Source organism: Heptranchias perlo, chromosome 37 (genome assembly GCF_035084215.1).
Source record: "Heptranchias perlo isolate sHepPer1 chromosome 37, sHepPer1.hap1, whole genome shotgun sequence".
NCBI lineage: Eukaryota > Metazoa > Chordata > Chondrichthyes > Hexanchiformes > Hexanchidae > Heptranchias > Heptranchias perlo.
In genome coordinates, this window is record NC_090361.1 from 4,797,005 (window position 1) to 4,812,679 (window position 15,675).

The window sequence follows — 15,675 nt, forward strand, 5'->3', positions numbered from 1 at the left end:
GTGGGACTTGAACCCACAACCTTCTGACTCCGAAGCAAGTGTGCTACCACTGAGCCACGGCTAATAGTAGGTCAACACACCACTGGGATTGGTGTTTGAATCCAGCCCAGACTCATGAAATGTCGGTCTCTTCAGGCGGCAACTGTCCAATGTCAAACGGGGTTGGGCAGTCTCAAAGTAGTCAATGGGGGGCTGTTGCACAGAACCATCTATAAGTCAACATTAAGACGCTAATCTCACTCCAAGGTCACAAGGGTGACCTGTGGAGGAAATGCAAGCAACACACCAGATGCTTTGAGGTTAAGTTATAGTACGTTGTTGGGTCAAACTTTCATTCTCCATTTGGCCGTGCTACTCCCGATCTGAGAACATTTGATGCTTCCAGTCAGTCACATCTCTCGCCCGGATATGCAAAATAAAACGGAAAATGAAAAAGTACAAAAATGGAGGGTCTTTCATTACACGGAGCCTCCAGAGACCCCTGCAATTAAAACTGCAATACCTCCAACTCTTGAAAGTCCGCCATTCGCCCATGGTGAAGGGGAACTAACCAAAGGGCAGTAACACTCGTTCACAGGGCCCTGTTAACAAGCTGTCAGTCTTCACAATAAAAAGCAAAGAGGGTCACGATCCCTTTTCATGTTATCAGCAGCTGCAAATCACAAGGTGTAATAACTCTCCGCAGCCTAAGCAACCAGACATCAGAGCAGCTCAATCAAGGCCAACCACATCCAATTGACAACGGCATGCGCGCCTGCTCCCCGAAATAGAGGCCAGCTATCTGAACCTTCCATCTGTCACAGCCTCAGGTCACTCCTGACTCGAAGGGTTTGGAACCAATTTTTCTCACCGTCAATCAAGCGCAACCTCACAAAAAAAAAAAAAAATTCTCTTCGTCAAGATTTGATCTATGATATCTGCATTTGAATTTTTGTGATGTGTTTTGAGCTTTAAAAAAAAAAAAATCGCCGGCATTTCTCGAGGTAATTCACTTTGAAGTCAACAGATGGAATCGTTCTGGACCTGATAAGCTGGGCGGCCTAAATTCAATTTTCAGCCGTCAAAAGTGATCTCTCACTATTTCACGTAGGTTAGGTTCTACTTAGCTCCCAGACGGAAATTGGTTTTGGTAACTGCGCGCAGTGTTGCTGCAAGGGTGGAAAGCAAAGGTATCTTGATTATTATGGGATGGGACACCGTTGGTCGGAGCACCTACCCACACTCACCACTGCTGGCCAATGGCCAAGACATGATTGGTAACTCAGTCACCTGGGGATAAGGCAGTTCTGTCCTGCATCTCCCATATCTGAGATCCAGCACACGACAGCTAACCAGGGTTAAAAGAAAGAACGAATTGCATTTATATAGTGCCTTTCACGACCACAAGACGTCCCAAAGCGATTTACAGCCAATGAAGTACTTTTTGAAGTGTGGTCGCTGTTGTAATGTAGGAAACTCAGCAGCCAATTTGCGCACAGCAAGATCCCAGAAACAGCAATGTGATAATGTCCAGATAATTTGTTTTAGTGATGTTGGTTGAGAGATAAATATTAGCCAGGACGCCGAGGAGAACTCCCCTGCTCTGCTTCAAAATAGCATCATGGGATCTTTCACGTCCATCTAAGAGGGCAGGCGGGGCCTCAGCTTAACCTCTCAGCCAAAAGACGGCACCTCCAACAGTGCAGCACTCCCTCAGTACTACAATGCAGTGTAAGTCTTGATTTTGTGCTCAAGTGTCTGGAGTGGGACTTGAACCCACAACCTTCTGACTCAGAGGCGAGAAGTGCTGTCCACTGAGCCACAGCTGACAGGGTTAGGGAAATTTCTCAAGGGGAACAGAGAGTCAAATCAGAGCAAGTAGACCAACATGAGAGGATTACTTCCCCAATCTCTGGTGTTAGTGGTGAGCTGGGGGAGGTGGGTTGGTGAAACACTTGCTCGTCCAGAGGATAGTCCTTTGAGGTAAACCAATTAATTTTTTTTTAGAAAAAAAATTGGTGGACCTCAGCCCAATTCTGGCCACCACACTTCAGAAAGGATGTCAAAGCCTCGGAGAGGGTGCAGGGGAGATTTACTAGAATGGTACTCCAGGAATGGGAGACTTCAGTTATGTGGAGAGACTGGAGAAGCTGGGATTGTTCTCCTTAGAGCAGAGAAGGTTAAGGGGAGATTTAAGAGGTGTTCAAAATTATGGGGGTTTTTGATAGAGTGGATAGGGAGAAACTGTTTCCAGTGGCAGGAGGGTCGGTAACCAGAGGACACAGATTTAAAATAATTGGCAAAAAAGCCAGGGGGGAGATGAGGAGAATTTTTTTTAAATCCAGCGATCTGGAATGCGCTGCCTGAAAGGGAAGAGGAAGGAGATTCAATACTTTCAAAAGGGAATTGGATAAATACATAAAAAGGAAAAATTTGCTGAGGTATGGGGAAAGGGCAGGGGGAGTGGGACTAATTGGATAGTTCTTCCAGAGAGCTAGCACAGGCACGACTGGCCGAGTGGCCTCCTTCTGTGCTGTACGATTCTATGATAACGATCCCTCTAAATTACATCAAAACCAAACAGCAGAGCAATAACTGGTTCAGTTGCAACAACGCACAAGCTCGGGAATCTCTGTTCTCGAAATCAGGCCCGAGCCTTGATCAGGATTTCGAAAAGGAAAGAAAACTTACAGGTAACATCAGCATGGTTCCAGGGGGTCCAGGAATTCCATCGACACCTGGGAGGCCGGGACGTCCCGCGGGACCCTGCGTTTAAAAAGGGGAGATAAAAAAAAAGGAGAGAGGCATCTGTCAAAACGAGAAAAACACATGAAATGTAACTGAGGTCAGGTTAAGACACGCTGACAGCAGAGGAACATACGGCCAGAGGCGAGGCTGGCTAATACCAGAGATGTGTTTCACACAATTCACTATCACTCGACAGAATGATTAATATCTTACGCCGCGTCAAACAAGGGCTGTGAGCAGCTTGTATTCTGCATCTTTCGCGCTTGTAGCACATCTCTCCTGCTGAAGTGCCAAGATTCAGTCAGAGAAACAAATTAGTGTCTGAATATTTACAGAGAGGCAGCATTGCCTTGAGTAAGTAGATGGGTTTCAGGCATGTGTAGCGCAGCGTGACGTGAGCCCGTCCGTTAGTGTAAGAGTCTCTGTGTGAGGAGGCTACTCCCGACTTTTCGCCAGTGCAGTCATTGATATGAATGACGTCTCCAGGAGGCACACAAGAGCTACTGCAATCATTTATGTGACGCTTTTACTCAACAGCCAGGCTACAGAACTCATCACAGGGGAACGTAGGTGGGTAACAGAATCGTAGCAGACCACAGGGGCAATGCACTAATTCCCCCAGTGTCATGATCAGATGGGGCAATCTCTTACATTTAATCTCGAATCTATTTCCCCTTGTTCTAGCCCCCTCATTCACTGGAAACCAGTCTATTTCTATCTATAGAATCATGGAAATTTACAGCACAGAAGGAGGCCATTCGGCCCATCGTGTCCGTGCCGGCCGAAAAAGAGCCACCCAGCCTAATCCCACTTTCCAGCACTTGGTCCGTAGCCCTGTAGGTTACGCAACTTCAGGAGCACATCCAAGTACTTTTTAAATGAGTTGAGGGTTTCTGCCTCTATCACCCTTTCAGGCAGTGAGTTCCAGACCCCCACCACCCTCTGGGTGAAAAAATGTCTCCTCAGCTCTAATTCTTCCAACAATTACTTTAAATCTATGCCCCCTGGTTATTGACCTCTCTGCTAAGAGAAATAGGTCCCCCCATCCACTCTATCTAGGCCCCTCATAATTTTATACACCTCAATTAAATCTCCCCTCAGCCTCCTCTGTTCCAAAGAAAACAACCCCAGCCTATCCAATCTTTCCTCATAATTAAAATTCTCCAGTGCTGACAACATCCTCGTAAATCTCCTCTGCATGCACTGTACGCAGTGCTCTATCTGTGGCCTAACTAGTGTCTAATCACTTTCCAATCCCTTCATAGTTTTAAACACCTCTATCAAGTCACCCCATAATCTCTGCTGTTGTAAAAAAAAATAGCTCCAATTTTTCAAGTGATGTCCACAAGATATGACTGACTAACCCTCAGCAATTGGAGGAGAGTACAGAATGGAGAGCAGTGCTGGGAGACTCGGTACAGAATGAAGAGCAGTACTGGGAGACTCAGTACGGAATGAGCAGAGCTAGTTTTCATTGTACCTGCACAGACCTTCTAATTCTGTTTAGCTGTTGTAGCTCCATCTATTGGCACAAGTCATGAGCTCATCTTCAAAATGTCTCGCTGCTCAAAGATATTTTTTTTTCCCTCCTGCCTCTGAAATTGGCTGTTCTATATCCATAGTCAAGGGGTCAGAACAATGCAAACCACAGATACCATTAATCCAGTGGGTCCACCAGTAGGAAAGCAAAGGCCTCGAAGGCAATTTTCCATCTCTTTTTCCCCGGAGGACCTGAAACACAACTGATAAAACTCATCTGCCTCTCTCCTCCTCCCTTAGACTCCCGAGTGGGAAGGCCTGTTGAGGGTTGGATTTTCTGTGAGGGGCCCCTGACATTTTAGCTGAGAAAAACTGAAACTTGTGATTCGAACAAAAATGTATCCAGAGAAGGAATGGGGAGAGACTGGACCGCTGAAGGGTCTACTTTGTAGAGCTTTCATCAGTATAATTGTATTGGCCAAAACTTCCCTTTTCAATAAAAACGAGCCTGGGAGGCAAGCAATCTCGGATCTGAAATCTGCCAAAGATCAGAGAACTATCATCCTCGTTTAATGACTAAAAGGCACAAAGGATTCAGCTGCCGAATGCCTCGATCTCCTTCAGATCGTTCACAAGTGGGGGGACATGTTACCAGAGGAAGTTTCCGATTTCTAATTTAATTCATATGCGAATAAATCAGCCGTGTCTCCATGTCCTTACCCATGGCAAATTCCACACAACAATGGGAAGACTTTCTTAAAAAATAAACACTGTTCTAAGATTAGCAGGAGTCGGCAAATAAAACCATGTGATCTGGTGTCCTGAGTGGTGGCCCCAGAGACCATCCTTTATCTTCTGATCTTTGACCAGATGCAAAGGCAGTCCAAGATCAAATTATGAAAGGGATGCACAAAGTTGCAAATTGTTCGCCGTGGTGAAGGGGTCAATGCTAAGGGGCACGAGTCAGAAGCCAGAATTATTTCATCTAAAGCAGAATTTGAGGGAATATTACCAACGAAAGCAGACACTAAACGTGGGATCAAAAGAGCATCGTTGAGACTACAGCACAGATACAGGCCATTCAGGCCAACTGGTCTGTGCCGGTGTTTATGCTCCACTCGAGCCTCCTCCCTCCCTACTTCATTTAACCCTATCAGAATATCCTTCTATTCCTTTCTCCCCCATGTGCTTATCTAGCTTCCCCTTAAATATCTATACTATTCACCTCAATTACTTGTGGTAGTAAGTTCCACATTCTCACCACTCTCTGGGTGAAGAGGTTTCTCCTGAATTCCCCATTGGATTTATTAAGGTCTATCTTATATTGATGACCTCTAGTTTTGGACTCTCCCACAAATGGAAACATTCTCCCTACACCTACACTATCAAAACCCTTTCATTATCTTAAAGACCTCTATCAGGTCACCCCCTCAGCCTTCTCTTTTCTAGAGGAAAGAGCCCCAGCCTGACCAGCCTTTCCTGATAATTATATCCTCCCAGAGCAAAAGCACATTTTCTCATCCTCTGAATGCCCAAAGTGCTTCACAGCCAGTGAATTATTTTTGAAGTCACCTGTTTCATAGGCAAGACAATCAGATGCATCTCTGGAGGGAAAGGACTGGGGGATCTGGTGAGAAGGTGGGCAAGTGAGGTTGGTCTAACAAAAACTGGGAAAGTCCTGCAGAGCTTAATCGCTCATCCCTATTCCTAAAAAAAACAATCCCACGTTTAGATACTGGGACACGTGCGTCCGTGAAAGCAGATTACACCTTGAGAATTATTTACAAACCCAGGTCTAATTTGGTACAAGACGGGAAGGGGAGGGTGTGGGTGTCACCAACTCAATATAATCCAAACCCAGCCTCCTCCTAAAATGCTTTTGAATCGTAGCCCTAGATTTTTAACATGCTCAGAAACACACGGCATATCACAGTTGAGGGGTATTTCAATTGAAGCTACCTGATCTAAGTGTTACAGAAGTGACACCATGTGTTAGAAAGCAGAAAAGCTGAGGGCACTACCGAACTCTGGAGATCTACTCTGGAACCTGAGGGCAGTGTCATCTTGTAACACTTACTTGTGCCTTTGGCGTGACAGTTTTAAAAAGCTATTCAAATATATACTTTTTTTTTTGAGAAAGCACAAGTGTCGAGGTAAATGCAACATGCTGAGAGGTATTAACATCTAAATAAACTCCAGATAACATGTTGAAAAAAATCCCAGCTGCTGGACTCGTCTGTAGAGCGCTGCATTTGTTTCTCTTGTGTGGAGGAACTTGAATTGGCAAAACATCTGCTTCTTCACGCTGCTGTCAATAAGATGGCGCAGCCAATACTGGAGGGAAAACACCGCAGCTGGCCACTGTCAGTCAACAGCGAGCCCGGCTGTGCCGACCGCAATGTTAACTTGTTCCAAGGAGATCCCCTCACCTGGCATCGCTCCAGGGTGGCCAATCTGGCAAAGGAGCAGGAGTACACGGAGATGGCTCAAGCCAGAATATGTTTAATTAAAAATGGGGAAGGGGGGCAATAAGAAAGAGAGAGAAAAAAAGAGAGAAGAGAGAGAGAAAAAGAGAAAGAGAGAGAAAGGAAAAGAGAAAGAGAAAGAGAGAGAGAGATGAGAGGGAGAAAGAGAAAAAAACTGAGAACTTGAGAGAGAAAACTAGGACTTGAGACAACGAGAAAGAAAAAGAGAGAATGAGTGGAGAGAAAGAATGAGAGCAAACGAGAGAGAAAACGTGAGAAAGAGAGAGAGAAAAAGAACAAGAGAAAGAACAGAAAGAGCACAGAGAAAGGAGAGAGAAATAAAGAGGGAAAGAAAATATAAGCGATGGAGAAAAAAAAACAGGAAAAGAGAAAGAGAGGAAAAGATAGAGAGAATCAGAGAGAGGGAGAAATAGAGAATGAGAAAAAAAAGAGAAAGAAATAAAGACAAAAAGGAAGAAAAGGACAGTGATAGAGAGACATACAGACTTAGGGAGACTGAGCTTTCAACCCGGATTTGTTAAAACAACTAATTGATTAATCAAATCAGATACAATAATTGCCTGGCACTTATCCAGGAGTGAGTATCTCAGATACATCAAAGGTCCTTTTGAAGGTGAGTAACCCTAACCAGTGAGTTATACAAAGTTTGGATAATTTGTTTTATTCATGGTCAAAAGTTGATGCACTTTGTTGACCTGTAACGTTTAACTCGAACAGTAACATTCTCCTTTAAATCCATAAGTCATTTGCTTTGTCCTTGTGATATGCGGCAACTTGTACAGCACTAGGCCTGGATGTATTTCAAACCATTTGCTGGCTCTAATTCATCTATTTTAAATGCCCTCCCCCTCAACATAGAGGGGCAATAGCAGAGACCTGTCCAGCGTAACAGTAGAGCTTATTATGCAAGTGGGAAAAGAACATCACATGGAGAACATTAAGCATCAGAAAACATGAATGTTCATTGGTCCCATTGGGCCTACTCCATTCACAGATCGTGTACAACCTGCCCTCAGAGGCTCTTAAAGTGAAGATTCTCAACGATCCTTCCCGCCCTCTAAAGTTAATCAAGTTAACTCCAGAACATGCATCTAAATTCTGCCAACCTTGTAGGCCCCACCCCCCTCTCACCCACCCAAGATCCCATGTATCCCTGGAGGCCAATTCGACAACATATGCTACACAAGGTTAAAAACAATGCGTCTCAATTTGTAGTCACACAAGGTGCCTCTTTTCCAACGGAGGGGCTACGTTCACAGTATGGCAGCAATTAAATGGCGATGCTCACCGTTTGTCCTGGGTCACCAGCGAGACCACGCAGACCCGGGAAGCCCGGAGAGCCTGGCGGACCCTGAAAATAAGATTTCAGAAACAGGTCAAGACATTGCAAGGAATCAGACGTCAGCTGATTGCTGTTAAGAGTTTACAATATTCTGCATAAACATTTAACGCTCTCCAGATTACTCTGCTTCTTTGTTTTAAAAGGCGTGAAGGTAAAGCAAGGTTTCGTTTGTCAGGATTCTGAGGGGAACACCTTTCAATTGTGTCACTCTTCTCCCAACAGACAATTGTTTGGACGTGGCAAAGGAGCTTTCGATCCGAATTTTAAAACGAAATCACAGGTGCCCCCTTTATATTCCAGAGACTTAGTACCCTAGGGCTGCTGATTATTGGGGGATTCACATTGGGGAAGCGAATGGAGGCCACAGTGCCATCAGTTCCTCTGTCAGCGCCTCCCATCCCCTCGAGAAGATAGGTTGAGCAGCAAGGTCATGGGAACACCACCTTCTCTCAGCCACACACCATCTTGCCTTGGACCCATACGCACCCCCGTTCCTTCATCGTTGCAGGGTTAAAAATGCATGAGTCTAGCGTCACCACCAGGACTGCAGAAGGAGGTTCCACCACCCTCCCTGTGCCGCTAAGGATGGGCAATCAAGGCCTTGCCCGCGTTGGCCAAATCCCGAGAACCAATTGGGAAAGCTGAACTACACGCGCGCGCTGGTTTTGAAAGTTGTGATTGGCGGCGGTTTCTGGCCGCCCTGGTGGCTGCAAAAGGTCATTACAGGTCGCCACTCAGGAAACCGTAACACCTGTACACCTGCTCATGGCCAGGAAAATTGCATTTATATTTCCCTACAGATGACATCGACCCCTCTGGGAGCACTGGAGAAAGTCGTCCCTTCGAGTGGCCCTCGTTCCTTCACAGAGAGCCATGCCTCTTTATTACACCTCACAATGCTGCTGCAGAAGTCACAGCGACCACCTGAGGGAGCCCTATGACGTAAAGGGGCCCTAAACCCATCGTGACTTGCGATTCAGACCTTGCCTGAACAATCTTACACTGAAATATTTTAACTGCACTAATCCTTCACTTGACTGTTCCCGACCATTACCATAACACTCCCGGACAGCTAGGCCATGGTAGTCTGCACTCACTGTTGTACCACTTTTTAATATTAAACTTTCAAAATCATGCTCTACAATCTTTGCTGAATATAATCTGTCCAGCTGCATAATGTTCAATAATAAACATTCCAGATAAAATAGGCCCCACCTACTGCATGCAGCAACTTGAAAGAAAGATCTGCATTTATGTAACACCTGGCTTTTTGTGGAAAGCACCCAAAACACTTCACACAATAACTTTTGACTGTTGCTATGACAACGCAGCAGACATTTTCTGCCACAAGCAATACACACAAACAGCCATGAGATAAATGGGAGGTTAATTTGTTTTTTTTTGGTGGTGTCGAGTGACAGCGGAACGTTAGCTAGGACGCTGGGAGAACTCTCTGCTTTTCATCGAATAGTATGACGGGATCTTCAACATCCAGTGAAACAGGCAGGCAGGATCTGGGTTCAGCGTCTCATCCGAAGGCAGGTGTGACAATGCAGCACTCCTTCAGCATCGCACCGGACTGTCAGCCCAGATTACGGACACAAGGCCTGGCTTGGGGCTCCAACCCACAAGCCTATGTCTGCCGTGGCTCAGTGGGTAGCACACTCGCCTCTGAGTCAAAAGGTTGTGAGTTCATAGTCCCGCTCCAGTGAACCCGAGCACAAAATCTAGACCGACACTCCCAGTGCAGTACTGAGGGAGTGCTGCACTGTCGGAGGTGCCGTCTGTCGGATGAGACCGTAAAACCGTGGCCCCGACTGCCCTCTCAGGTGGACGTAAAAGATCCCATGGCACTATTTCGAAGAAGAGCAGGGAGAGTTCTCCCCGGCGTCCTGGCCAATATTTATCCCTCAACCAACATCAGTAAAACAGATTTTCTGATCATTATCACATTGCTGTTTGTGGGATCTTGCTGTGCCCAAATTGTGGGGCGTCCTGAGGTCATGAAAGGCGCTATATAAATGCGAGCCTTTCTTTTCTTAACTCTCTCACCCCTGGGTGAATAAACACCCGCGAGAAGCTGGCACACATCTGAGTAGCTGTTAAATCAAGGGTTTTTCTACCCAGAAGGTTTTCTATTTTCTTAGGCGTTTTACAAGGCCCAAAACAACATATTTCTCGATGACATTGAAAAGCACATGCCACTTCCCAGTAAAAGCAAAACAAACAGTGGGGCCCGTACTCAAGGCAAGCCAAAAACAATTCTGCTTGTTGGGTTTCGCTGCTAAGAACAGGCAGCAGTTTTTTTCTTTCCCTCTTGTTCCTTTGAATTCATATCTCATCTCAGAACAGGCCCTCAGCAGTCGATGTCCGAGTACAGGCTCTAGCGCTGCAGTACAGGCCAGTATCTCAGAGGCAGCAGATCCCAAATCAGGAGTCGAGTAAGACATCTTTGTAAAAGCAAGCATTCCGGGTAAAGTCCAATTTGCAGAGTCTCTAGCAAGCAGAAGCACTATTGACTGGGTGTCCCCAAGTGAAATGCCAATGACCGGCCATAACAGACGAGGAGTTCTGGGGAGGGTTGTGAAAGCAGGGAGGGAGTTGGCAAGGTGGAGCATGAGGCCAGAATTGGAGCAACGCAGAGATTGTAGGGCTGGAGAAAGTAACAGAGATAGGGGAGGTGGCGAGGCCACGGAGGGATTTGAAAACCATTGTCAATAGGAAGACCATTGCTGACTGAGTGGGGAGCCTTCCATCCCGTCAGTCTCCACTGGATACAAATCTAGATTCAGGGGGCCGAAAGGCAATTTTCACATGCCAGAGGTGTTTGAAGACAATAGTCCATTGAAGTAAGTGGAGTTGTACTTCAACAGGCAAGTTCACTTGACCAAGTTTTTCTTGAGAACAATTTGTCCCTCATAAATTGGGCTGGGGTGTGGACCGCAGTAGCTATTCTGGAACCAAAACGATCATGAACTTGGTTATTGGAATAAGCTGGAACACTTCAAAAGACGAGATTGAGGGAGATTTGCGTCAGCTGGCAACAGATCCCAGGCCGAAGCCAATCCTTAAGACGAGTAGCTCTTGAGGCATTTTATTCTGATTTAAGAACCAAATTTTTGAGACCAGAAAGGAGCTTGTCTTTATACATGAGCACCTAGCTGGGGTCCTTGAGGCCCTGCTTTTTATACATGAACTTACCTCAGGTCCTTGAGGTCCCAGAGGTCCTTCCAGCAGCATTCCCTTCGAAGAAAACAAAAAAAAAATGTAAATATTTAAATTTATTGAGGATTTACCTGCTGTTTGGTTTGGCAGTGATCACATAAATATTAGGATAGTTTTATGATAGACGAAGAAAAGATAGTCAGTGAGTCTTCCGAGGGAGAGGGTACTAAACAAACACGAGGAGCTCAACTATCAAAATGGCCAAAGGCCAATGGTGATGTCCATTGGTTTTAGTAGAGTCTGCACAAGTAATCTGTCCCAGCACTCCACCCAGCAATCTTATCAGTACTCGGTCTTCAAACAGAATTTCAAGCCTGGTGATGACTGTTTGTGATGTTCGTGTACAAAGGCTTTAACATGAGGCTTTCTGAGTCCACCGTACAGGAGACTCTCCACCAGGTGGTCAACCTGAGTGAATCATCCATGGATTGTGCTGTCTCTACATCGAACAACGGATAAACAGACATATGTGGACCCAGACTAACTTAAAAACCATTCACGTGCCACGCCAAAATCACACTATTAAAGATAGAGGTCTTTAAAATTGAGACTCAATGGGCCGAATGGCCTCCTTCCATGCTGTAACCTTTCTATGATTCTATGAAAGGGTTTGGTCGGGGAGAGAATCTTGTTTCCGCTTGTGGGGGAGACCAAAAAATATAAGATAGTCACTAATAAATCCAATAGGGAATTCAGGAGAAACGTCTTTACCCAGAGAGTGGTGAGAATGTGGAACTTGCTACCACATGGAGTAGTTGAGGTGAATAGCATAGATGCATTTATGGGGAAGCTGGATAAACACATGAGGGGGAAAGGAATAGAAGGATATGCTGATAGGGTTAGAATGAAGAGGGGTGGGAGGAGGCTCGTGTGGAGCATAAATACCAGCATGGGCCAGTTGGGCTGAATGGCCTGTTTCTGTGCTGTACATTCTATGTAATATGTTTGTTTGTCATTTATTAGTCTGTTATTGTAGTGGGGGTGTGAACACAATGGGTTAATGCCTGTGTTAGAAGAGTCAAGCAATATCATGCGAATGTGCTTTTGTTCACTGATATCACAGTCATTTCCAAAAAAGTGTCCAAATTGGCTTTAGTTCCCTTTCGTAGTTTGGTATTTAAACTGAGATGTTAAGATCTCCTCAGTTATCCCATTTTGAACAGTTCACTTACAGGTGTCTGGGGGTGGGCTCATAATTCTTTTTAAAAGGGGCTTTCTTTCTTCCCTGATGGCCCAGTGATTAAAGGCACCGCGTCATGCAGAACTGAGTCATAATGAGCCTGGTTCAGATCTCGGTCTGTGTTTAATGTGCTGGTCGCATCCCAGGCAGCAGTCGGTGTGCTGCAGTCGACTTTAGATGGTGAAGCGGAAAATAAAATGATCAGCCAAGGTCCGGGCTCCCGATTGCAATCTTGTAGCTCTCACCGAGAGCGCGGACACAAGGTGAGGATAGGATCGGGCGTGGCTGTGATGCCCCGTGTGGTCGAACAGCCAGTTAACGCTCACCGCCGTGGCTCGCACAGGAAGAACGGCCGCACGGGCAAGGTACCAGAGGATGACCAGCAGCTATGGAACTGTGCTCGAGGAAGAGTCGGTGGCTGTCGAGGCAGGAGGGGATGACATTGCCAAAGTGAAAGAGCGGGGTGGGGGACAAAGAGAGCGTCATGGAATCGGAGATCAAGCTTTCCATACTCACAGGCTCGAAGATTGCAGGCTCCCCTTTCTCTCCCTTCAGATTCTGCTCCTAGAAATGGCACAACGCATCAGAATGAGAGCTGTGTTCCAGAAACTATCCCGAAAAACCCGAGAGCTGTTCTTGGGACAAATGACAATTCCGGAACGTTCCACCTTTACATTCGTGTAACTTAGTAAAATGCTCCCCCCCACAGGTGCTTCACAGAATGAGAAAAACAGAGCAGGAGAGGGAGGAGTCCCGACCAAAGAGGCTTTTGACATTAAGGAGTGAGGTAACGAGATGGAGGGTTTTAGGGAAGGAGTTCCAGACTGTGGGGCCACAGAAGGAGGAGTGGAGGGAAAGCACAATCCAAATGTTGGAGCTGGAAGACGACTTCATTCAAAGGAAATTGTTTCCAATGAAAAGTCTCAACTTAATTCACATAAAGGCAAAATAATTGTGCTGATAATCAGATAAATATGACCTGAACAATAATAATCCTCTAAGTAGGGTTGCCAACCCTCCAGGATTGCCCTGGAGTCTCCAGGAATTAAAGACTAATCTCTAGGACACTGCAGTGAGCAACACCCGGGAGAAAAATCCTAGGTGCTTTAAAAAAGTAGTTTTTTTTTAAATTTTCTTTGAGCACTTTTGTTTATTAGTTATAAAAATATTGGACATGGGAAAAAACACTGTTTGACTGAGTCAAGAATCATCCAATTGGGTAATGAAGAGTCTGTTCACTTTCCGATTGGCCGTGGGAAGGCGGGGCACCGCGAGGATGGACATGTCGGGCGACCAATGGCAGGAATGTGGGGGCGGGGCTGTTGGTGGCAGGAGGTCATGTGATGAAACCTCCAGGAACATGTCCAACCAGAGTTGGCAACCCTATCTTTAAGTAACCTCACAAATACATGTTATGCCATCCTCCATCCCCTCCTGCTAACAGTCAGTTCGATTGTAGTATCTCTAAATATAGACAATAGATAGGACATAATGGACAAAGAAATGACAGTCAAACCTACCCTCGTGTCCTGTGTCTCTGATTCACCCCGTTCAGCTGGCCCAAATCTCCGGTTCCACTGGTCCTCGTAGTCTTGATCAAAGTAATTATAGTCATTCACGTCATACTCTCGGATTTCGTACTCCTGATGCTCATCCGTGAAGGGACCTTCCGATTCTTCAATGATCTCCTCTTGCATTGTCTTCAAAACAACGGGGAAGTTAATGAAACGACAACACTTTCAGCCTTAGATTACTTTCACAAGATGGCGTAAATGGCCCTTTAGCCTACTTGAGTCCATCTTTCTCGAATATCCAGCTTTCTTCTCTGCCCCCCTCCCATCGCTGTGTTAGATGATATTTCCTTCCTATTTCGTCATGGTCCAGTCCTGGCCTCAACCAACCTTCCTATTAACCCATTTGAGATGTTGCTCACCCCCTGTGCAATAAAATACCTCCTGATGCCCGTTCTAAACTCGCCCTTCCTAACCCCCGTGCCCTCTTCATCTTTCAGAGCAATATAAAAACTATTCGGATATATTATCCTTTCTCTCCTGTCTTCTCTTCCCATCTTTCCCTCACCTTCTTTCTCTCCTCACCGCCTCTGGCTAAGAGGCTTCCCAGTGCCTTTATTGAATCTGCACAGTAGTGTTTAGCACACTAGGGCACATTCGCACTAAACTCCTATCAGTTATTTTAAAGCAATCGTTAAAGCTCATTTATTTCAACAGGTTCACAGCAGGATGTAAACAGCACGGACAGCAATTTTAACATAAACGCTTAGCCAATGTGCTAAAAATGTACCAAGAGAATTGATGCTTTCTCTCACATCTTTTAAAAGGGAGTTCTCCTGAGAGTGAACTTCTCTTTAAAAATACCTAGGATGGAGTGGCAAATTTTCTGGCTCATCTTCAAGTGGCTCTAAAAAGCCTCGAACGCAAGGAATCATGCACAGGAACTGGACACTGATGCTCGCTGCAAATTCCTGAAAAGTGAACATTCCTGATAAGGGAATAATATTCCACGGCAAACAGATGATTCATGCAACAGGAATGGGCTGTACAAGGAATCGCATCAGGGACTGGCCCAGAACCATTAGTCAAGGAGTCGATGTTTACTGCGATGCAATTTAAGCTTCACCCAACTAGTACCCTGAGCACAAACCTGCTTATTTTCTTAGCCCTGCCGAAAGCAGAACATTTTACCGAAAACTTGAGATAAGAACCTGCATTTATACGGCACCTTTCACATCCTCAGGATGCCCTAAGGTGCTTCACAGCCAATGGACTACTTTCTTCAAGTTCAATCGCTGGTGTGCAGGAAAACATGACAGCCAATTTGCACACAGGATGATCCCACATATCGCAAATGAGATTAGTGAACAGTTCATTTTTTTTGCTGGTTGAGGGATATTAACCAGGACACCAGAGCTCCCTAGTCTCTTTCTGGATAAGGCAAGGGGAGCTGACAATCTTCAAGGAAGCAAGAGGGAAGTGAACTGTCCTTGTGTCCCGTTACTTACCAATGAAGAAGCTCCAAAGGTTGAAAAAACTGCGATACAATAGAAATCGTTTAATCGCCGATGACAATCAATTTTCTCCAATTTGCCAATTGCCCTGCCTAATGGGCCGTTTGGTTTGTAGGCCTGTCCAACTCGGTAATATCCACAGCCAATTGGCAATAGGGTCAGCCAGCAGTTCGGTGAATGGGAAGGAGCCAGCTATGCCCAGGTGTACGAA

At 45.6% G+C, this 15,675-nt stretch overlaps 1 protein-coding gene across 2 annotated transcripts in view; it reads right to left on the reverse strand.

The window, feature by feature from the left end:
• The window catches only part of LOC137304419 (collagen alpha-1(XI) chain-like), a 226,932-nt gene that overhangs the window by 126,212 nt on the left and 85,045 nt on the right, over nt 1–15,675 (reverse strand). For both annotated transcript variants that reach the window (XM_067973011.1, XM_067973010.1), the window contains 5 exons: nt 13,960–14,139; nt 12,956–13,003; nt 11,236–11,277; nt 7,981–8,043; nt 2,671–2,745 (listed from right to left, as the gene is read on the reverse strand). In XM_067973011.1, the coding sequence (XP_067829112.1) occupies nt 2,671–2,745; nt 7,981–8,043; nt 11,236–11,277; nt 12,956–13,003; nt 13,960–14,139 (408 nt within the window). The remainder of the gene's footprint in view (nt 1–2,670; nt 2,746–7,980; nt 8,044–11,235; nt 11,278–12,955; nt 13,004–13,959; nt 14,140–15,675) is intronic.